Source organism: Trichosurus vulpecula, chromosome 3, assembly GCF_011100635.1.
Source record: "Trichosurus vulpecula isolate mTriVul1 chromosome 3, mTriVul1.pri, whole genome shotgun sequence".
Taxonomy (NCBI): domain Eukaryota; kingdom Metazoa; phylum Chordata; class Mammalia; order Diprotodontia; family Phalangeridae; genus Trichosurus; species Trichosurus vulpecula.
Genome location: NC_050575.1, coordinates 408,606,219 through 408,630,796, shown reverse-complemented (window position 1 = coordinate 408,630,796; position 24,578 = coordinate 408,606,219). Strand labels below are relative to the sequence as shown.

Genomic DNA, 24,578 nt, shown 5'->3' with positions numbered 1-24,578 from the left:
TACATGTATGATCATATTAAGCATATTTCCACATTAGACATGGTGTGAAAGAGGAAATCAGAACAGAGGGGGAAAAGTACAAGAAAGAAAATACAAAAGAAGTGAAAATAGTATTAAGATTCCATACCTCTTTTTCTGGATGTTGATAGCATTTTCTATCATGAGTCTTTCGGAACTGTCTTAGATCATTGTATTACTGAGAAGAGCTAAGTCTGTCAAAGCTGATCTTCGTACAATGTTGCTGTTACTGTGTATAATGTTCTCCTGTATTAGCAAGGCAATAATCACAATATAGATGGTAACTATCAATATGTCTATGTAGTTCTGTATTGCAAAATATAAGAGACTCTTTGTATAGAAGGTAGAAGAATTAAAAAAGTAAATTTATTCAGATACCAGAGAACCAGGTCCCAAAACCACTAAGTCCAACTCATCCAAGCAGCAAACAAATTCCAGAACCAGGAAGTCCACTTTATAATAACAGCAAAGAATCTAAAACATGACATCACAGCAGCAAGCCAAGCCATCCCATAACCTTCCTGCCCCCTGCTGGGGCCCTGCCACCGACAATCACTCACAGCACAGCCAGCATGTCTGCTCTCTCCCTGGGCTCTAACTTGCTCTGTGGCACACTTTCCCTTTCCTCTCAGCACTCTCCTCCCTGTCATGTAAGCAGGTCACATGGGCCTATTAATGGGTGGGAAGATCTTGAAATCTAAATTGTCATTACTTCACTCAGCATTAGTTCATTTAAGTATTTCTAGGTTTTTCTGAAATCCACCTGCTCATCATTTCTTATAGCACAATAGTATTCTATTACATTCATACACCACAGCTTGTTCAGCCATTTCCCAGAGGATGGGATTCTCCTCAATTTCCAATTCTCTGGCACCACAAAAAGAGCTGCTATAAATAGTTTTGTACATATACATCTTTTTCCTTTGATCTGTTTGGGATACAGACCTAGTAGTGGTACTGCTGTGTCAAATAGTATGCAGTTTTATAGCCCTTTGGGCTCAGTTCCAAATTGTTCTCCAGAATGGTTGGACTAGATCTGAATTGTGTATTAGTGTCTCTATTTTTCCACATCCCCTCCAAAACGGCATTTTCCATTTCTGTCATGTTGGCCAATCTGAGGTAGTGTGACATGTTACTTCAAAGTTGTTTTCATTTCTCTATAAACAATAGTGATTTAATGGACTTCTTCACTATTATCGATCGCTTTGATTTCTTCATTGAAAACTCCGTTTATATTCATTAACGATAATGGGAATCTTATTCATCTTTTCAAGTGTGTCATTAATTAGATGACAAGGCATTTGGCTACCATGAGAAGGTCATAGTTAATCCTGCTGTTTACCTACACTTCAATTCTGAGGACAGGGCAGAAATCACACTGCACCAACATCTGCCACAGGCCTTTGTGTTAATTAAGGTGAGTCCAAATCTTTATGGTCCACGGTGGCTACCCAAATGAATACGAGCAGAAGTAACATCAGAACACAGCTCAAATGATGAAATATTCCTCAAATACCATCAACACATTAGGCTCAGGCTCATTTCATAGCCAAGAGGTCATCCTCAAGAGTCTTACATACCATGTGCCTAGGGTTCAAATTTAACACTAAGGCTCTACCTATACCAACATCCATTCAGTAACTTCTGCCTCAGCCAGCATAACTCTCTCCCTCCCTGAAGCTCCATGGGAGGATAACACTAAATCTTTTCCCCTTTACAGGCCTTTTCCCATGGCACCTAAATAAGGAATCTCTGAATTACATCAATGGACTCAGAATCACAGTTCAGTCAACTTGGGGAATCTTCCCATACCCCTTACATCATAAAGAATCGCTCAAGTAGGGATTCTCTGATGGACATAGAGTGGTGTCCTTAGTTTAAATGACTTCCCAAACTCAAAGGTTTCTCTCCAGAATTAGTTCTTTGACGTTGAGCACATTGTGTCCTCAGGCTGAAGGTCTTCCCACATTCATTGCATTCAAAAACTCTCTCCAATATGAATGCTCTGATATTGAGTAAAAGATACATTTAGGTGGAAGGCCTTCCCTTGTATATTATAGTCAGAAGCTATGAATTATTTGAAGAAAGATCTGAAGGGATGGAAGCCCTTCCCACATTACTCACATTCACAAAAAATTTCTCCAGTATGAATCCTCTGATATACAGCAAGATGTAGCTTCTTCCTTCCTTCCTTCTAGCATGAATTCTCTGATGGACATAAAGTAGTGTCCTCTATCTAAAAGCCTTCCTACATGCATTATACGCTTAAGGTTTCTTTCCTGAATGAATTTTTTGGTGTTGAGTAAGTTGTACCCTCACTCTGTACATTCATTACATTCATAAAATTTCTCTTCAGTATGACTTTTTTGATGTCAAATAAGACCTGAGTTTTAGGGGAAAGCCTTCCCACACTGCCTAGTTATGATGGATGTCTCGAGTATGAATTCTCTGATGCACAGTAAGATACATCTTCTTATAGGCCTTTCCACATTCATTACATTCATATGGTTTCTCTCCAGTATGAATTCTCTGATGTACGGTAAGGTGTGTCTTACTCTTGAAGGCCTTCCCACATTCACTACATTAAAAGGGATTCTCTTCAGTATGAATTCTGCGATGCCTCACAAGTTGTGTATTATATCTGAAAGCCTTTTCACATTCACCACATTCATAAGGTTTCTCTCCAGTATGAATTCTCTGATGCAGAGCAAGAAGCTTCTTCGTCCAGAAGGCCTTCCTACATTCACTACATTCATAAGGTTTCTCTCCAGTATGAATTCTCTGATGCACTGTAAGCTGGTACTTATCCCTGAAGGCCTTCTCACATTCACTACATTCATAAGGTTTCTCTCCAGTATGAATTCTCTGATGCACTGTAAGTTGGTACTTATCCCTGAAGGCCTTCTCACATTCACTACATTCATAAGGTTTCTCTCCAGTATGAATTCTCTGATGCAATGTAAGTTTTATCTTACATCTGAAGGCCATTCCACATTCACTACATTCATAAGGTTTCTCTCCAGTATGAATTCTGTGATGTACTGTAAGTTGTATCTTATATCTGAAGGCTATTCCACATTCACTACATTCATAAGGTTTCTCTCCAGTATGAATTCTGTGATGCACTGTAAGTTGTATCTTATAATTGAAGGCCTTCCCACATTCACTACATTGATAAGGTTTCTCTCCAGTATGAATTCTCTGATGCACTCTAAGCTGCATCTTATATCTGAAGGCACTTCTACATTCACTACATTCATAAGGTTTCTCTCCAGTATGAATTCTCTGATGCACTGTAAGTTGTAGCTTATCTGTGAATGCCCTTCCACATTGACTACATTCATAAGGTTTCTCTCCAGTATGAATTCTTTGATGTCGAATAAGACCTGAGTGGTAGCGGTAAGCCTTTCCACACTCCTTACATTCATAAGGTTTCTCTCCAGTATGAATTCTCTGATGCACTGTAAGTTGTAGCTTATCTGTGAAGGCCCTTCTACATTCACTACATTCATAACATTTCTCTCCAGTATGAATTCTCTGATGCACTGTAAGTTTTGTCTTATTCCTAAAGGCCTTCCCACATTCATTACATTCATAAGGTTTCTCTCCAGTATGAATTCTTTGATGTTGAGTAAGATCTGAGCTGTAGCAGAAAGCCTTCCCACACTCCTTACATTTATTAAGGTGGTCTCCAGTATGAATTCTCTGATGTACAGTAAAGTATGTCTTACATCTAAAGGCCTTCCCACATTCACCACATTCATAAGGTTTCCTGCCAGTATGAATTCTCTGATGCGCTGTAAGTTTTGTCTTATCCCTGAAGGCCTTCCCACATTCACTACATTCATAAGGTTTCTCTCCAGTATGAATCCTCTGATGCACAGTAAGTTTTGTCTTATCCCTGAAGGCCTTCCCACATTCAATACATTCATAACGTTTTTCACCAGTATGAATTTTCTGATGAACTGTAAGTTTTGTCTTATCCCTGAAGGCCTTCCCACATTCAATACATTCATAAGGTTTCTCTTCAGTATGAATTCTCTGATGTACAGTAAGGTATCTCTTACATCTGAAGGCCTTCCTACATTCACTACATTCATAAGTTTTCTCTACAGTATGAATTCTGAGATGTACTTTAAGTTCTCTCTTATCCCTGAAGACCTTCCCACACTTACTACATTCATAAGGTTTTTCTCCAGTATGAATTCTCTGATGCACTGTAAGTTGTATCTTATATCTGAAGGCCATTCCACATTCACTACATTCATAAGGTTTCTCTCCAGTATGAATTCTCTGATGCACTGTAAGTTGGGTCTTATATCTGAAGGCACTTCCACATTCACTACACTCATAAGGTTTCTCTCCAGTATGAATTCTCTGATGCACTGTAAGTTGGGTCTTATGTCTGAAGGCCCTTCCACATTCACTACATTCATAAGGTTTCTCTCCAGTATGAATTCTCTGATGCACTGTAAGTTGTATCTTATATCTGAAGGCCCTTCCACATTCACTACATTCATAAGGTTTCTCTCCAGTATGAATTCTCTGATGCAATTTAAGTTTTGTCTTATTCCTGAAGGTCTTCCCACATTCACTGCATTCATAAGGTTTCTCTCCAGTATGAATTCTCTGATGCACAGTAAGATGCTCCTCGCTCCAGAAGGCCTTCCCACATTCATTGCATTCTGGAGGTTTATCTCCAGTCAATTCTCTGCTCTCTGAAAGGAAGAATAAGGAGATGGTTAACTCTGCCTTTTTTACCCTTTCCCAAGGTCCTTAGTTGCTCACAGGTTTCAGAGCTATTCTCTTGCTTTCTTATTTATGAAGGCTAGTCTCTCTAGTCTTTCACCAAGAATCAATTTATTTTATTTGAAAGTATGATGACTCAAAGATAACACATGTAAGTGATTTGACTGAGGATGAATTTACCTGGAGAGATGAATGAACCCTTACTCTTCTTTAGTTGGATGACATTTGAGTGGAATAAGACTATTCAGAAAAAAAAACAGATGACTCTGAGACTTGCAAATGTATCATTATCTGAGGTGAAAATAGGAAGACAAAAGACTGAAGAGGAAGAATATAGAGTTTAGAATGAGGAAGAGAAATAGATACATGAAATAAACAGAATAAAGAAGAAATACGAGGGAAAATATGTTGCCGTGAATTTTCTCTAAAAATCCAGCGACTTTTAAAGGAATTGATTGAAATCTGTAAGAGTAAGATGTACAGGTGTTTTAAACAAGAGAAATTATTTATAATTACCTGAAACACTGCTCAAACTCTGGTAATCAAAGAAGTGAAAATGAAAACAATTTGGAGATAGCAATAAAGTCATCAGATTAGCAAATTTAAGTTAAAATGATAAATTTTAGCAGTTCTGTTGAAATAGCTATTTATTAAGCTGCTGCTGCCATTTTTCTGGAAAGGAACAGCAATTTCAGCTAGGGCTACAAAACTGTTCAGATCCTTTGGTCCAATGGTTCCAGGACTAGGTCTGGTTCCTCAATGTTACTGAAAGCAAACAAAGCACTGTCAGGAAAATTTTTCACAACAGCTTTTAGTGAAATAGCAAAATAATGAAAACCTACAGGTCCAATCATGGGGTTATGAAGTCCTGTCAGATGCATATTAATGTGCTTTTATAAACATAATTTCAAAGCATAAAGAAAAACTGGATGACACATAACATGACAGAATGAAGAAAGAGGAATGGGGTTAGGATTAGATCTTTTTAAAAGTAATGAGACCAAAGCACCACAATCATAAAAACAAAACAAAATATTAGAAGAGAATTAAGAAGCAAAAAGAGCACATTACTTAATGTCTTAAGTAATGTACTTATTTTTAAAGGGAGAATGAATTTGTGCAAGTACAGCAGTAGAATGCCTGCTTAGAAGAAGGCAATCTTCAAGGAACAGAAGAGAAATGACTGCTCTCTACTAAGGCAACAACTTTCTTTGAGAGAGTGGAGGTACATTTCAGTAAAGAGATAAATACAAAATATAACCTCTTGGAGTGAAAAATGAAGTTTGAAAGTCTCAGCTCCTCTCAACAAGCCTGAGAAGCCTTGATAGGCCACTCTGTTCATTTTACAAGAGTTTGGACCCCAAATGACCAACTGATCACTATCTTGCAATGACCCATTTGCTTGGTTTATATGTAGTCACCTGGACAGCTGCTTCTGGGAATATCTGCCTCTGGAATCCAAGATGCTTCCTTTCTTTCCAACTGGTTGATCACATCTGGTTTGGAAACTGCAAATCCTATTCAGTGAAAACGAATAAATGCTAGAGAGTCATCTCAGAGTTCCATCATAGAACATAGAAGGTGGGAGAATAAGGGTGATGAATATGTTATACCACCAAGGGTACTGTTAGCTGATTTTGTCTGAAATTTTTGTTTTTTTCAAATATGTGAGCCTCAATAGGTTGGGTGGAGGGAGAAGTAAGGTTTTTTTTTTTTAGGTGTCAGGGAGAGGAGAAATTGCATTAAAAAAAAAGTACACACAAAATGAAAGAATTCAAAACTAGTTTAAATCTTTTTAGGAAAAAAGTAGGCATGCTAGGAAGTCCTCAAGCATAGTACAAAGGGGAAAAAAAGGACATTCTGTATTATGGTAGAACAGATTACTGAGTAGGACTTAGGAAAAAATAGTTTAATTGACTCACTACCTGCTTAGAGTAGGAACACTGTGTATGAAGAAACTTAGACTGAGCTTAAAAAGAAAATCTTAGATTTGAGGCCACAGAGAGGGAAAGATACATTCTCAAAGATAATAAATCAAGAAATCTATTTCCAGGCATACTAAGCAAAGACCCTTTTTTCTGGAAACAGGTAGCACAAGTAATCTCTCTCTTGGCTACAAAAGCATTAGGAAGAGTTTACTGTTGTATACAAAAGAATAACTGTTAAAATCTTGGAAGTTAACATAGCATGTATCACTACAAGGGGAAGATGTTCTTACCCAAAAACACTAAGTTCCTATAGTTCTCCAGCATCACATGCTTGTACAACTTTTTCTGAGATGGGTTCAAATGTACCCACTCCTCCCGGGTGAATTCCACAGCCACGTCCTTGAATGTCACTGATTCCTGAAATACCAGAAACATTTGTGCTTAGCCAGGTATAGCTCTAAGTGTTATGAAGTTCAAATGTAAACTGCCTGCCAGTAGACTGAGGGCATTGAGTGTTTTAGGACAGCAAGTGGTACAGGGTATTGAAGCAATTCAGTCAACCACAATGACTGATTTTATGACTCAATTCTAGAGGTAGTTCAGTTCTTTTTCTGTTCAATTTTAGGTCTACTCCAACCTCTGTCTTGTGAGAAAAAATTATTAAGTTTTGGGAATTGAGAGAAAAACCTTACTGCATCCTTTGAAAGTAGGCCTGCATGGCTGGGAAACCGGAACACCTCTACCTGCTGTTTAGTGACCCTCAATTGAGGACGCAGATTATGCTGACCAGAAACCCAGTCACATCCAAAAAGACTGATGTAAGTTCTCACAATTCTACACGTCAAGCCGTCCACATATCTTCTCTGAAAACTGGCCCTATAGTGAATAATTAATGTTTCCAAGTTCCTTTGATTATATACAGACACCTGGGGGGAATGGGACACCTCTTTTTCTGAATTCAAGGAATTGAACCTGTTGCCTCCCAGACCTTAAACATGGAAAGTCCCTAATCTTTCCTCCAATTAGAAATCAGATTGCCTAATATGGCATTATTTGCTTTTGATTAATTGGTCCTGTTTATTTTTAATGTATGAAAGAACATCTCTTCCTACATTCTGGGTCTAGCCCTAAGTTGAGGAAGGGGCCTGGTCCCAGTTTATTCTTCTTAATATAAACTGCTTAATATAAAATTGATAGGCCAAAAAGATTGAACCTTTGTTTGTTCAGTCATTTCGGCTTTCATCGCCACAAGGGATTGTTTCATTTATTTACCTGCATCCCAGTGCAGTTAAAAAGAACAGCAAGTTGCACATAATAGATCTGCAGCTTCATGTGCAATCATCTTTTTTATCCTACTGTTTTTCAAACGCTTGTTTTATTCCATTAATTAAAAATTAAATGAATAAAAACTTTTACAAGAGTATTCCTTCCTGATTAAGGGCAGGAGTCATTGTTGCCATCCTTTGTCTCCTCCACCCTTAGCACAGCGCCTGGCATTCTGCAGGTACCTAGTAAATGCTTATTGTTGTAAATGGTTCCAACGACAACAATTTTAAATGTGCGTCTTTTTTTTCACAATGTGTACACCCATGGCTCCTACTTCTGCCCTCTGAGCTGAAGCAGCAGTGTGGCTAATTCCTTTTCTACTTGCTGAAATAAACAATGAAAATGACATGGTTGAGGACAGCTATCCTGTGGTCCTAAGTCTTCTCTTACAAACTAAACAAGCCCAGTCCCTTTGACCAATCAGCCTGATTTCTTCACAACCAAGGCAGCCTCCTTCCTGTTTTCATCCAATCCCTGTGCTTCTTACAATGTGCTGCTCTGAACTGAACAGTGTTCAATGCTCCTGGAAACCTGAGAGCAAAGGTAAGCATGGGGGACTACAATCACCTCTCTGTAACAGCGTGTGAACCATTTTTTACTGCTGGAAAGGGTGTTAAAGGACCATTACTTTCCAATTCATATATTTAGAGCTGGAAGAGACCTCAGAGTCCAATTTTCTCGTTTTACACATAGAAAAGAGAGAGAGTGACTTGCTTCGTGTCAAAAGGGGAATAAATGGTAGATGTGCACTTTCACACCAGGTCCTCCTGGCTTTAAATCCAGGGCTATTCTCACTGTACCATGTCACCATTCCCTTTCTGTACAACCAGACCAAGGCCACAACTGAGTTTTTGTACAAAAACATTCATAAGAGCATTCTTTGGGGCAACAGAGAACTGGAAACAAACTGGATTCTCACCAGTAAAGGACAACTAAAAAAAAATGGCATAGGAATCACACTGTCATTTATATAGGTAAAAAGGACAAATATGAGTTCTGAGAAGCACTGGAAGATATGACTGACAGAACATAAAAAAATTTAAATATAATCATATTTAATAAGCAACAAAAAGATGGTGAGCTACAAATAACGGAAGAAAAAAACCAACTGAATTATTACTTATTAGACTTATGGATAGGTGAACAATTTATGAATAAAGAAGAGATAGATGGCTTGAGGCAGTATTTCAGGAAAGCAACATGTGGCACTCACCTGTTGGGTCCTGGCTGTCAGCACAGCAGCCATTCCTTCTTCCTCAAGGCTCTCACCTACTGGGCAGGGCAGAGGCCACAGAAGGCAGAGCTGAGAGGAAAGAGAACCATGAGAATGAGGGGCCACGCTGTGAATCTGCCCTGCTCAGAATAGGGATCTCCACTTCTGCCCTGGCTGGAGGTGGGGGGGGGGGGAACACTAGAAATGAATAGTCATTTCTCCTGGGCGGGCGGGGTGAAGGAAACTGTCATTTTTCTCTTGGGGGCAATATCCTTTTAGAGACAAAACTGGAGAACAGACAGGTAATCCTTGGGCAGGGGGGAACAGATGCCCGGCAGCATCAGGGAAGGCTTTCTGGAGGAAGGAGTGCCCTGGAGGATTCCAGGAGGAGGGGATGAAGCTAAAGGGAAGGCCAGACCAAGGACTAGACAGACACACATCAAGAGTATGAGCCCTCAGACCCTGGGCAAAGGGGAAGGACTAAGGCCTGGAGGGACAGGGCCTGACTCAGGTCATGGGATCAGCTGTGACTTAAGGAGGATTAGAACCCACCTCAGTGTGCCAACCCGGGCCCCACCCCCAACGGGCCAGCCCCAGACCTCTGGAAGCCCTCAGGGGCTTCCTTCCTCCTCAGGCAGATGCCTGTCCCCTTGACCCTGAGCTCCTAATCAGGCCCCAGGTCCAGACCCCACAGCCAGCCTCTGCCTGGGCGCGTCCTGCTGTCAGCTGCCTTCCCCATCCTCCCACCCCCCAACATCACACTTGAGCTCAGGACCCAGGAGGGGAAGGCAACAGCAGCAAGCATGGAAGAAGTGGGGAAGATACCAGGAAGAAGTCCAATCCCCAGCCCTTAGGCTTGGAAAATGCTCCCAAGGCATGAACAGCCTTCTGGGAATCACAGTCTGGAGGCTGAGGCACCTTCTTCACTTGAAAAAGATCCCAAAAGGAAAACTCCTAGGAATATTGTAGCCCTGGGCACCCTGAAGCCCACACTTCTAGGCAAGCAGAGGAACCTCTCCTCTCAAGCCCCAAAGTCCTTGCTCCCACACCACCAGAACCTGGAATTTTTGCTCCAACTTCCCCAGAGCTGAGAAACCCCTATTAGGAAGCAAGGTTCCTCAGGGACCCTCCTCAATGACTCCTCGGACCTTTAATTCAGAAGCTGGACTCTACAGCCTCCTAGCATTCCCTGGTCCTTAGTCCCTCTCTCTCCCCTTTCCCTAATCACTGACTCGACCACCTCTGAGTCCACAACCAGGCTCTGCAACTGTGGGGAGAGAAGAAAAACCTCTACGCCTGGTAAGCCCAATACATGTAATGATTTGGAATGCAATTAATGTCATCTCAAATTTTCAGCTTGTATCATTATTGTATTTCTAAATTGTAGTAAAATTCTCCTATCTTGTAAAACTTGAGTGAACATTATGAGCCAGAAATGGTGTTAGATAAAGCAATTTTTAATCTGAATTTTGTCGAAACTACAAAATGGAAACAATTGCATAAAACCAGTTATGTTACTTTATCAGTCTCGCTAACCCTGTCTTGTTATACTTTACAAGTGCCATTTAGAACACCAGGTATTTCTACCTTTACCTGTAGTTAATAGGAGCTTACAGCTAAAACAATTCGACCAGCACTTAACGAAACTTCTAAGATTGTTAACTAGGTTATTTGGGATTACTGTTTTAATGTTAAAAACCAATAAATTTCTGGAGAGATAAAAGGAATTATGTCCACCCACCTTTCAGGCTAGATTCATGAGTGGGTTCTATTAAATATAATATGGAAATTGACTATGGCAAAGATATTCGTTATTGTGAGTTATTATTACTGTTCAATTAACTATCAAACTCCTCTGCTTGGAGGGCAAACTGACTATACCTTGTTAGCAATGATTCAAATTCCTTAGGCTTCCTTTTTACCTGGGCCAAAGGAAGTCGTTAGAATATTGGCCCAGTACATTTTAAACCGACCTGATTATAATAGGTGATTCCAAACTGTTTGTAAAACTTGACCAAGAAAAATGTGAATGGAACTTAGAAATGTATATTTGAATAATTTTAAAAAGTGTTTATTGTTATCTGGTATTGAGAAATTTATTAACTATATACCCCAAGAAAGTTCTATTTAGTTTACTGTTCAATAAGGGGATGGTGGTGGAATTCATTCCCAGGGATATTACAAAGATTGCATGATTGTAAAGGTGCTTGGCACAATGCTTGGCATAAAATGAATGCTATTTAAATGCAAACTGTTTTAAGTTGAATATAATTGCTTCATATTCATTAACCTTATGTAGATTTTCTTCAATGTGAGGTTTATGCCAATGGTGATGAGATGAATGACTCTCTGCGTAAGGCAATGTGGAAACGCATGTGACTGAGGTAAAGCCACCAGAATTAATTGGTTTTGGTTTTAAATTTTAAATAGATGATAGTTGTTTATGGTATTGTTGTATTTCTAAAATTGTCCTTTATTGCATAACTTGGTAAACAACTGTATCATCTGTGTTGTCAGAAAAGCAATTTCTTTTATAATTTAAATGTTGTTAGGCTAAGAATTGTACTGAGTTAAGAAACTTTTAAATCATTCTACTTGACCATTATAATATTTTGTAGTGTTGTGATTTAAGAAATCATAAATTACCAAATTTTGTCTTTAATTGTTTTGCTATCATTTAGGAAATTTGTGAAATTGTTAACTAAGGTACTGATGTTATTGCTTAAATCTAGTATTTACAAAAGTAGGTTTACTTTTCTTTTTTCTTTTCAATTATGTGAAAAGGTTTGGTGATCAAATTTAAGAATTCTTTAGTACTTAAGAATTAATAATATCAAGATGAAATGTAAGCTGTTCCTGAGACAGGGAAATATTTTTGTGAATAAAAGTTTTGTAAAATCCTTTGCATGATTTTTAGAAAGCCTACTAAATTTCTATTCGTAAGTTAATCTATTGCAGAAATTTGATATTGATGACAATTATGTCCAAACCGACTGTGAATTTTTAAATTTTATTTAAGTTTCATTCCTAGGTTTGTTGTGTATTTGGATTGACCTTGAATAAGTATGCTCAGGGAAACAGTAAAGGATAGCAAACAGGCCCAAGGTTTTTCTATTAACCCCTTTCTGGAGACCATGTTAACTCTCTGTATTTTGTAAAACTGTCAAGGCCCTTGGAAACTATCTGCACAGGCAAGGTCATCAGCCCTGGGAAAAGAACTTGTTTAAGTTATGTAAATTCTAAACAATGAACTTGGCTTGCTCAGAAATTGCAAGTTTATGTACAATAGATAGAAAGGATTCTAATGATTGGCTTTTACACCAGGACAAGTTTAAATTTGAGAGGGAATGATGTTTAATGAAAACCCTTATGTATGAGAATCCTGGTAAATCTTTATTGCTTACTGCAGCTCCATAGAAGTAGAAGCAACTGTATCTGGCTCTAAGCTGTATCCAGCTCTAAGCTGTGATTTGTGAGACTTGCTATTTAAGGTAAAAGGCTCTTGGGACCATAACCTGTTTTGTGTTTGAATTTGGGTATAGTTATCTGCATTAAATCAGAATCTGAGAGAAATGCCACAAGCTACTCAGAGGGTAGGTGGAGGCATTTGGAAAAAGCTGAGAGGACCTCATATCGGTCTCAATCTAGGATGGAATCCTCCTGCTCAGTTTCCCCATTGTGTTCTTTTGGAAAGGAATGTTTCCCACCTGACTATTCCTGAGTCTGGCTATGGGGAGAAGGATACTGCATGATTGAAGAACTGTAACTATATGTTTCAACAATCCAGCTAGCAGCTACTGTGGGGGTGAAAGACCAACACAACCCCAATAACAAGAACACTACCAGCATGCTGCAAAAGCACAGGTTCTTTTGATCTGCTTTAGTAAGGAAAAGCAACATTTAAGGGGTTGACAAGCTTACTTTAATTCAGCATACAAATATCATTCACTTAGTTGAGGGGAAAGACCAGCACACTGAACTACAGAGCAAATTACAAACAAATTACAAACATCAACAGACAGACCTTGTCTGATTCAAATCCCAATACATAGTTATCAGAGTTTAACAAAGTCCCAACACCCGGGTTTATGAGCTGGAGGGCTTCTTAGCTACAGCTGCCTGGGAGTCTCCAAACGCCACCAAGAATGAGAGCCCTGCGCAAATGGCTCTGTCTTCTCTTCTTATAGGATTTCAGACATCATCAAATGTCATCTGAATGACCAAAACTTAGGCTCCTATGATTGGCTCTTGAGTTAGCCCCTCCCTTTAGGACTCTGGGAGGTTCACATCCACATAGGTTAGGTTAACACCTAATAGAGGTTAGAGCTTGGGGCTTAGCACTTAGTAAGACTCAATGAAATACACTGAATTACTCAAAGGAAACAAAAGCCAAACTCTTCAAGGGTACTTGGTTGAACTAAGTGCTAAGAGCCCATTTTGCTTACCAACACACTATATCTGAGTTTAAACAAAGCAAGAATGTTTTATCTTGTCATATTGGGTATGTCACATGTCCCTGCTTTTTCCTTCTATAGCAAATTTCTGTGATCAGAGCAAGTAGTTAGTATAAGATATAGGCCCTTTTGTGCTATCTTACTAGGCAATCTAATCTTATTTTTATCTAGAACTAGAACATGTGGGGGGGGGGCAGCACCAAGATGGTGGCTGGAAAGCAGGGACTTGCCTAAAGCTCTCTCCCAGGATGCTCTAAATGCCTACAAAAATGGCTCTGAACAAATTCTAGAACTGCAGAACCCACAAAATAGCAGAGGCAAGCAGGGCTCCAGCACAGGACAGCCTGGATGGTACCTGGGTAAGGTATATCGCATGGAGCTGGGAGTGGAGCAGAGCCCAGTGTAGGCTTCTAACTAGCCTTCTGAATGACTCTAGAATAAAACATTAACTGCTAAGTTAAAGCCCACCACATTGTGACTCCTGCCTGACTTTACAAGTTGATTACATATTGCCCACCTACCCCTCAAAATCTTTGAAGAAGAGCTGGAAGAGAGCAACAGCTCCAGACACTGAGGCTGACGGGACATATGTGGTTGAGGGGATGGGCACATTGGGACAATGGGTTTGTAAGTGATTATTTATAAATAATTCCCAACTCTTTGAAGCAGAAAAGACCAGGTGACTAGGTCATAGGATTAGTTGAGTGCCTAAAGAATCCACTTCTGGCTGGTGTATACACAAGTCAGTCAACAAGTTTTCTACTACCCTAGAGTCCAATACTGTACCTCTGAAAATTGGCTCACATTGGACTTTGCAGGAATCTGGCTAAAACTGGCAGCACAATATCCAAATTCTCTCTTCTTCCGCCATTAAGAAGACAAGAAATATATCGTTTATACATGTGAAAGCATGTAAAACATTTTTATTAGTCATGTAATAAAAAAGCAAGAAAACTTTAAAAAGTAAAAAGATATACTTCAATTCACACTAAGTTTGTCAGTTCCCTCTCTGGAGGCAGACAGCATGTTTCATCATGAGTCCTCTGGAATTATCTTAGATCATTTTCTTGATCTGAATAGCTAAGTCACTCACAAATAATCATGTGATCATCATTAAAATATTGTTGTTACTGTATACAAGGACCTCTTGGTTCTGCTTACTTATGTCTGCATCTATTCATATAGATCTCCCAGGTTTTGCCAAAACCACCCCCCTCATTTCTTAGAGCACAATAATATTCCATCACTATCATATACAACTACTTATTCAGCCATTCAGCAACTGATGGTCATCCCCTCAATTTCCAATTCTTTGCTACCAGAAAAATACCTGCTATCAATATTTTTGTACAGATAAGTCCCTTTCATCTTTCAGATACAGACCTAGCAGCGGAATTGCTGTGTCAAATGGTATGCGCAGTTTTATAGCCCTTTGAGCTCAGTTCCAAATGGTTCTCCAAAATGGTTGGACCAGTGTTTCAACAATCCGGCTAGCATTTTCTGTGGGAGCGTAAGATCCACCCACAGCCAGCACCCAGAAAGCTGCCAACAGCACAGGTTCTTTTGATCTGCTTAACTAAGGAAAGCAAGGTGAAGGGGTCGACAGGCCTACTTTAATTCAGCATACAAATATCATTGACTTAGTTCAGGGGAAAAAGCCAGTACCCTGAACTTCAGAACAAAATACAAACAAATTACAAACATCAACAGACAGACCCAATACAGATGCATAGTTACCAACATCTAGGTTCAGCCTAGGAGCTCAGAACAAGGGCTGGCCTAGAGTCACGCGCACCACCACTGCTGCGGCAAAGAGTTCCAAAGAACAGACAGCCAACCCCTGGTTTTTATATCTTTTTCAGAGTCAGGGGTGACCTAGAATCGTCACAAAGAGGTGCACTTAAACCCACGTGGTCTAAAAGCCTCTGCTCTCCCAGACATGTAAACTAGGCCCTCTCTGGAGTTAGCCCCACCTTGGGCCCCACCTTAGTTGCCAATCCACACCCACTAAGGTTTTACACCTAATAGGGGTTTGGGCCTGGGGCTTAGCACCTAGTAAGGATTACTCAAAGAAAACAAAGGCCATTTTGCTTACCAACACAACCAGTTCTTAATTGTGCATTAGTGTCCCTATTTTTCCACAACCCCTCCGGAATGTCATTTTCCTTTTCTGTCATGTTGGACAACCTGAGGTAGTGTGACATGTTAGTTGTTTTCACTTGCATTTCTCTAATCAATAGTGATTTAGGGTACTTCTGCACTATTATTGATCACTTTGGTTTCTTCATTGAAAACTCCCTATTTATATTCCTTACCCATAATGGGAATCTTATTCATCTTTTCATGTGTCACTAATTAGATGACAAGGCATTTGGCTACCATAAGAAAGTCAAAATTAGCCCTGCTGTTTACCTGCACTTCGATTCAGAGGACAGGGCAGAAATCACATTGCACCAACATCTGCCACAGGCCCTTGTGTTAATTAAGGTGAGTCCAAAAACGAATAGGAGCAGAAGCAACACCAGCAACATTAGGAACACAGTTCAGATTGTGATATCTGAAAGCACCATCAACAATTATTCATCACACATTAGGCTGAGGCTCATCTTATGGCCAAGAGGTCATCGCAAAACACCTTTCCTACCATATGCCAAGGGATCAAAGTGAATGCTAAAGATCTCCCAGTATCACTATGCACTCAGTAACCTCTGCCTCAGCAAGCCTAACCTCTCCTTCCCTGAAGGCCCATGGGAGACCATGAGAGAATAACACTAAATCTTTGCCCCTTTACAGGTTTCTACAGAGGGGAGGGAGATCTTCTGCTCCCACGATGCCTAAATAAGGAATCTCTGAACTACATCACAGGACTCAAAATTATAGTCTAGTCAGCTGAGGAAATCTTTCCACGCTCCTTACAATCATGAAGAATCATTCTAGTAGGAATTATCTGATGGACATAAAGTAGTGTCCTTAATCTAAAGGCCTCCCCAAACTCCAAAGGTTTCTCTCCAGAATTAATTCTTTGATGTTGGGCAAGTTGTGTCTTCAGGCTGATGGTCTTCCCACATTCACTACATTTATAAATTCTTTCTCCAGTATGAATGCTCTGATGTTGCATAAAAGATACATTTAGGTTGAAGACTTTCCCTTGCTACATTCAGAAGTGATGAATTATTTGAAGTTGAGAAAGATCTGACTTGGGATGGAAGGCCTTCCCATGCTACTCACATTCATAAAGAATTTCTCCAGTATGAATTCTGATACATAATAAGGTTTGGCTTCTTCCTGAAGGCCTTTCCACATTTACAACATACATAAGGTTTTTCTCCAATGCAAATTTTTGATGTCTAATAAGCTCTGAATGCAATGGAAGGCCTTTCCCACACTGCTTAACATTCATGAGGAGTGTCATGAATTCTCTGATGGACATAAAGTAGTGTCCTGTATCTAAAGGCCTTCCTATATGTATCATACTCTTAAGGTTTCTTTCCCAAATGAATTCTTTGGTGTTGAGTAAGCTGAACCCTCACTCTGAAGGTCTTCCCACAGTCATTACAATCATAAGGTTTCTCTTCAGTGTGTATTTCTGGATGTCAAATATGGTCTGAGTTGTAGGGGAAAGTCTTCCCACACTCCTCAAATTTATTAAGGATGTCTCCAGCATGAATTCTTTGATGATCAGTAAGATGGGACTCCCTCTTGAAGGCCTTTCAACATTCATTACATTCATAGGGTCTCTCTCCAGTGTGAATTCTGTGCTGCACTGTAAGTTGTGTCCTATATCTGAAGGCTTTTCCACAATCACTGCATGCATAAGGTTTCTCTCCAGTATGAATTCTATGATGCACTGTTAAATTGTGTAAGATCTGAACTACAATAGAAGTCCTTCCCACACACCTTATATTCATGAGGAATCTCACCAGGATGAACTCTCTCATGGACATAAAATACTATCATCTATCTAGAGGCCACCCTACATGCATTACACTCTTAAGGTTTCTTTCCTGAATGAATTCTTTGGTGAGGAGTAAGTTGTATCTTCACTCTGAAGGTCTTCCCACATTCATTATATTCATAAAGTTTCTCCTCAGTATGAATTTTTTGATGTCGATTAAAATCTGAGTTGTAGGGGAAAGCCATCCCACAATCCTTAAACTTATTAAGGATGTCAACAGTATGACTTGTCTGATGTACAGTAAATTATCCCCTCTTCCTCAAGGCCTTTCCACATTCATAAGGTTTCTCTCCAGTGTGGATTCTGTGACACACTGTTATGTTGTTTCTTCTATCTGAATGCTTTTCCATACTCACTACATTCATAAGATTTCTCTCCAGCATGAATTTTTTGATGTACACTGCCATCTGAGTTGTAGAGGAAATCTTCCTCCTACTCCTTATATTCATAATACATATCTCTAGGATGAATTCTCTGATGAGCAGTAAGATGTGACTTCCTCCTGAAGGCCTTTCCACATTTACTTCATTCATGAGGTTTCTCTCCAGTATGAATTCTCTGATGCACACTAAGCTCTGGTTTTCTCAAGAAGGCCTTTTCACATTAACTACATCCATAAGATTTCTCTCCAATATGAATGTTATACCACCAAGGGCACTAGATTAGCTGGTTTTTTCTGAGATTTTTGTTTCTCAAACATATGGGGCTCAATGGGCTGGGTGGAGGGAATAGTAGGGATTTTTTTTTCAGGAGTCAGGGAGAGGAGAAATTACATTTTTTAAAAAGCATCCATAAAACTAATAAAAGAATTCAAAACTAGTTTTATCCCTTTTTGGGAAAAAAAGTAGCTATGCTAGGAAGGCCTCAAGCATAGTACAAAGGATATCCTATATTAGGGTAGAATAGATTACTGAGTAGGAGTTAGGAAAAAATAGTTCATTGGACTCACTCCCTGCTTAGAGAGTGAGAACATTTTTGTGTGATGAAACCTACATTGGGCTTAAAAAGAAAAGCCTGGATTTGAAGCAACAGAGAGGGGAAGATACATTCTCAAGGATAACAACAAATCAAGAAATCAATTTCCAGGCATATTAAGCAAAGACCCCCTTTTCCTGGAAAGTTTGCACAAGTAATCTGTCTCTTGCCTGCGAGATGATTAGGAGTATGTTTCTCTTGCATGCCAAAGAATAATTGTTAAAACCTTGAAAGCTGTCATAATATATATCAAGACTCCAAAGGGGTAGCCTGTTCTTACCCAAAGACACTAAGTTCCTATATTTCTCCAGCATCACATGCCTGTACAACTTTTTCTGAGATGGCTTCAATTGTACCCACTCTTTTTGTGTGACTTCAACAGCCACATCCTTGAAATGTGACTGATTCCTTAAATACCAAAAACATTTGTGCTTACCCAGCTACAGCTCTAAGTTCAAATGTAAACTATTTACCAGGAGGGTGAGGGAATTGAGGGTCTTGGAAAAGGATAAACTGATGTGTAGAGAATAACTTTACACACATGCACACACACACACCCCTATTTGTGTCTAATGATAACCATCTTTAGGGTGCAAGGGGGATGGGAAGAAAAAAAAAAAGAAATTTACATGATATTTTCATGTAATTGCAAGTTGTGCACGGCAGATTTGCAGTTTCATGTATAATCATCTTTTTTACTATACTGTACAATGGAAATGCTTGCTTTATTCCATAAATTAAAAAAATTACCACTTCTGATAGAAAAGAAGATGGAGACTACTAGGGAAAAATGTTTTATGAACTCTCAGGGAAAGTCACTATCATTGGTATTTTTGTATAAGTACTTCTTTGGTATACAGGAGGATCAAATTTGGAGGGTGAAGGAAAGAAGTCTTTTTCCTGAATTGACTGTGGTGAGATAGCACAAAGCCTTACAGAAAAGTTAAAAGAAACTTTTCTAATTGCTCTCTAACCACTCATTCCTTACACTGATGATCCAGTCTCTGTTCCAATGCCCTATGTGCCCTTTACACGTTTTCAGGGAAGTTTGTCCTCCAGCCAGAGGTCCCCATATATAGCTGTTTGACAGCTTAGTAGTAGGCTGGTATCATGTCTCTTCTGGGATACCCAGTTGCTAAAAGACCCAGGTAGCTCAGAGGCTGTGGCCTTGATTGGAGAAGTAACCATAATTGCTTCAATTACTGTGTACATTCAGTTACCCCTCACATGGTTTCTTACACAGATGGGCTTTTAAAAAAAGGACATTCTGTGATCAGCAATCATTTTAGGCAACAAACATTTGGAAAATTCTTCACAAAGGTAAAGAAGAACACTGATTCTTCATACTCTAGGCTGGTGACTTTAGTCCTTGGTGGGCTAGTGATTTAACCCCTTTCCTCCAGGTTGGACAAAAGAACAAGGATCCAAAAGACTCCAAGAGGTTAGAAGATTGGGCTGAATCTAACAAGAAGGAATCTAAGAAGGATCAATGTAAGCTGCATTTCTGCCCTGAGGCACTAATGGAAGTCCAACTTCAGGACTTTGGAGGACAAGTTCCTCTCCTCTTCATATGTGAGTGGCATATTGCTATTGAAAGCAAGTGAATGGCTTTATTTGAGGATCCAATGTGCATGAAGTCATTGTGACAGTTTTGATTACGAATCTGTATAGGAAGTCTCAAAACAATCTTCCAAATGATAATAAGGAAATGACAAAAATATGTGTTTTAACTACACAGGTGCCCTGATTTACCAAACCAAATATGCAGAATGCTAATTTAAAACAAAAAAGACCCAATTAACCAATAAAGAAGTGATTATTTGCATTAACAAAAGGATTCATCTATTAAATGAATTTATAAAAGGAGGCACCTTTGCTTCAAGAAAGGATATACTACAAACATCCTATAAACCGTATTCATACTCACTGAAAGCATTTGACAGCATGGATGAAAACATCATGCTAAATAGCATGGGAGCAAGCACACAGCCTTGTTTCACTCCACTGGTGACTGGGAAGGCATGAAAGCGCTGTCCATTCTCTAGAAGCAGGGCAAGCGTGCCCGTCATGAAATTGAAGTACAATGCTGATGAACTTCTCCACAAGCCCTCACAACCAAAAGTATCAAAGGCCTTGGTCAGATCTATAAGGCAGCATTTAATTCCATCACAAGTAAAGTACAAGCAAAGCTTAGAGATGCAGGATTCTCTCCTCAGTAAAAAGACAGATGAAATTCAGTTTTATGCTGATAGTAATAATCCAAAGTGCTTTTATGTTGCCCTGAAGGTTATTTACAGGCCAAAGACCTACGATGCATCTCAACTACTCAGTGCTGATGGAGCCACACTGATTATTGATAAGGACAGGATCCCAGAGAGATGGGCTGCACACTTCCATAGGGTTCTCAACAGACCATCATCAACCAATGTTGAGGCCACTGACTGTTTACCTCAGGTCGAAGTCAATCCCTCCCTAGCTGAAGCTCCAACTGAAAAAGAGGTTTTGAATGCTATTAGGCTCCTTTCCTGTGGCAAAGCACCAGTGCTGATTTTATTCCAGCTGAGATTTACAAGGTAGGGGGTCCACTACTCATGCAGAAGCTGAATGAAATTTCCCAGGTCATATGGCAAGAGGAAGTAATCCTCCAGGAGTTCAAATATGCCTCCACTGTCCATCTCTATAAAGATAAAGGAAATAGATTGTTCTGTGACAATGGGGGGGGGGGAGAGAAGTCTCTCTCTTAGTCACTGCTGGCAAGATTCTTGCCAGAGTCCTCCTTAATAGGTTGATCCTTCACCTGGAAGATGGTCATCTACCTGAAAGCCAGTGTGGCTTCAGAAAGGGCCCAGGAACAGTTGATATGGTATTTACTGCCCGACAACTCCAGGAGAAATGCCAGCAACAGAACAGAAGCATATTAATGTAGTTATTTTCCCACAGACCATCTAGAATTCCTCATTTTACTTTTTTGCCAATTCTGCCAATCTGATGAATGTGAGGGGGAACCTCAGAGAATCTTAATTTTCCTTTATTCTTGTCATATCTTGTCAAAAATCTTGTCTGTCTGCAGAATGTCTTTTTTGTTTGTGTTATTAGTATAGTCTATTATGTTAATAGTTTTCTTAATTTGAACCAAATATTAATGCTTAATATAAATCCATTCTCATAACATATAACCTTGATGTAAACCCTGCAATCTCTCCCTGCTTTAGGTAACAACATCATCTTTCTTTGTAGAAGGAATTTGGTGGGAACCTTTCTTTATATGTCGAAACAGCTTATGTAATTTTAAAACAAACCATGAAAATTCCAAAGGATTAATTATAAAATATAACTCAAGAACTGAAAACTTTGAGTGCATATTCCTTTTCACTTTCACTGCACTTTTTTGGGGAACAGGGCCAATATAGAAAATGTTTTGCGTTACTTCACATCCAACATGGGTATCCTATTGTTTCCCTTCTTAATGGGTGAGGAAAGGACTGGAAGGTAGAAAAGTATTTGGAACTCAAAAAAAAAAACCCACAAAGTAAATTTAAGGTCTTTGTGGGGGGGGGGGGGAAGGATAAATTGGTGTCTATGGTGTCATTTAGCTCTAAATATTTGATTCCCTGATGCCCACAATTTCTAGGGTTGTAGCACAGGAGACAAAAGGCATCCCAGTCTTTAGCCTGAGACAGAATTTCAGGAAAGCAGCAGGTGGCACTCACCTGTCCAGGCCTGGCCATCAGCAGAGGAGCCATTCCCTCTTCCTCAAGCCTTCCACCTACCAGGGCAGGGCAGAGGCCACAGAAGGCTAAGCTGGGGAGGAAAAGAGAACCATGAGAATGAGGGTCTGAGCTGTGAGTCTGCCCTGCTCAGAGACTAGAAATCCCCACTTGGTGGTGGTGGGGTTGGGGTTATGGTGGTAGGGGAGGAAGAGGACCAAAAGGAAACAGTCCTTTCCTGGGGGGGAGGGGAGTCATTACGGTGGGGAGGGGAGTAAACAGTACTTTGTCTGCTGGGGGGGGCACTTTCTCTTTAGAAACAAAAATGGATAACAGCCACGTGTCCCTGGGGTGGGGGTGGGGGACCTACAGCAGCATCAGGTAAGGCTTCCTGGAGGAGGGGATGCCCCGGAGGATGCCAAGAGGAGATAACGCCACAGGGAAGGCCAGACCGAGGACCAGAGGGACACACACAGTGAACAACTGCCCTCGGACCCTGGGGACAGGGGAAGAAGGAGCGAGGCCCGGAGGGGCAGGGCCTTACCGGGGTGACGTGACGCGACCTTGACTTAAGGATGATTAATACCCACCCCCAGACCCCACCTCTGCCTGCCCTCTTCCAACCCGCACCCCCCACGGGACGCCCTCAGACCCCTGGAAGCCCTCGGGGGTTTCCTCCCTCCTCGGGCGGACACCCCACCCCCGCCTTCCCTGTGAGTTCCCCAGCCACTCCCCAGGCCGCACCCCCGCAGCCGACCTCTTCCAAGGCCTGGCCCCGCTCTCGGCTGCCCCTCACCCGTTCACACTTGAGCTCAACACGGAGGAGGGGAAACCGCCACCACCAAACTCAGAAGAGGCCAAGAAAAAACGAGGTGGAAGTGACTCCCTTTTGCTTGGACAATGACGCAAGGCACGCACGGCCTTCTGGGAATTGTAGTCCGCAGGCTGAGGCGCCTTCTGCGCATGCTTAGGGATCAGCCGTGGAATGTCTTTCCTGCTTCCTTCGCCCTTCTCGGCCCTTCTTTCCGGGAGCCCCTCTCTCTTGCTCCTCTTCTTACCTCGTACGTAGTCTTCACAGCCCCAGAGCCCACGGGGAACCACCAGGAGTGGGGTTCCAGACCTGGGCGGGGGGGGGGGGACCCTGGGGCTCCTCCCAGTCTAATCCACCCCAGGGTCTCTCCTACTCCAGCAGCTAGTCCCAACAGGCCGAAGCTCTAAGGAAATGCTTCCTCTGCCCCACCATCTTCCCAGAGGAAGTGACTAGCAATGAAGGGAAGGGGTGGCTCTAAGGAAGGAAACCACTAGCTGGGAGTTGGAGACCAGGAGTGCTCGCTCAGCCCCCGGGGGCTTCCACACCTCAGGAGCAGTACACGAGTGGGCCCGGGGCAGCAGGAGAGGTGAAAAGGGCACTGGCCACCATCAGGGACCCGGGGGACAACGAAAGGTTCTGTTGTGGCCTGGGCTGTGTTTTGGGGAAGTAATGTTGGAGAAAACCCGAGGATCCGAGAAAGGCCAGGTCCTGTGTGGGCTTCATGGGATGAGGAACACGGAGGAGGGCTGGAGGCTGAGCCCGTAAGCACCCACTTTGTGTCTGTTTCCTCTGTCAAGGAGACGGACCCAAGCAAAAACCAGGACATACAGCGTTTAGCTGCCCTTGGAGAATGACAGTCGTTTGGTAGATGGAATAAATGAAAGTAAGAGCCAACATTTGCTTGGGGCTTCCAGTGTTCCAGGCACTGTTAAGTACTTTGCAGTGACTATCTCATCTGGGCCTCCCAACAACCCTGAGAAGCAGGTGCTGTTATAGACCTCATTTTATAGATGTGGAAACTAGGGTGAAGTGACTTGTCCAGTGTCACACTGCTAACAAGTACCTGAACTTGGATTTGAACACAGGTCTTCCTGATGCCGCACCTAGAACTCTATCCACAGCATCAAGAAATTCTGAGGGTCTTACCCTCCCAGACTGATTCTTTTGTGAAGACAAACAAGGCCATCTTTTGCTTCAATTCTTACCAAGCCTTTAACCACTGAATGGGTGTTACCTCAGACAAACTGAGATCTGGAAAAGGCCAAGGCCTCCTGCTGCATCAGGAGCCATCACCAGGTGTCCTGACCTGTGTCTGGTGCCTGGACTTTGGTGACTCTGGAAGAGAGAGCGAGACTGATGACTTTGACCAACTCTGCCTCACTTCAAGCCAATTCACTTGCAAGTTAAGATATCACCCCCCTGGTGTCATTGGTCCTCTTCCA

General features: G+C 41.0%; 1 protein-coding gene and 1 pseudogene across 1 annotated transcript; one reads left to right on the top strand and one right to left on the bottom strand.

Annotated features, from left to right (window-relative positions):
- Positions 1-362: 362 nt before the first annotated feature.
- LOC118844664 (zinc finger protein 420-like) lies at positions 363-23,205 on the bottom strand. Its single transcript, XM_036752603.1, has 6 exons — positions 23,122-23,205; positions 22,329-22,419; positions 9,235-9,324; positions 6,986-7,112; positions 6,189-6,284; positions 363-4,736 (listed from the first exon to the last, which is right to left on the bottom strand). Exons 2-6 carry the CDS (start codon positions 22,359-22,361, stop codon positions 2,602-2,604), a joined length of 2,481 nt encoding a protein of 826 aa, XP_036608498.1. The 5' UTR covers positions 22,362-22,419; positions 23,122-23,205; the 3' UTR covers positions 363-2,601.
- A 20-nt stretch (positions 23,206-23,225) lies between these two features.
- LOC118842771 overlaps positions 23,226-24,578 on the top strand; it is a 43,901-nt pseudogene continuing 42,548 nt past the window's right edge.

Excerpts from the sequence above, each read along its gene's own strand:
- LOC118844664 (XM_036752603.1), bottom strand. The coding sequence starts at position 22,361 with ATGGCTCCTCTGCTGATGGCCAGGCCTGGACAG. Across the intron at positions 7,113-9,234 it reads TGACAGCCAGGACCCAACAG|GAATCAGTGACATTCAAGGA; the intron begins GTGAGTGCCACA and ends CTGGTATTTCAG. Across the intron at positions 6,285-6,985 it reads TAGGAACTTAGTGTTTTTGG|GATTTGCAGTTTCCAAACCA; the intron begins GTAAGAACATCT and ends TTCACTGAATAG.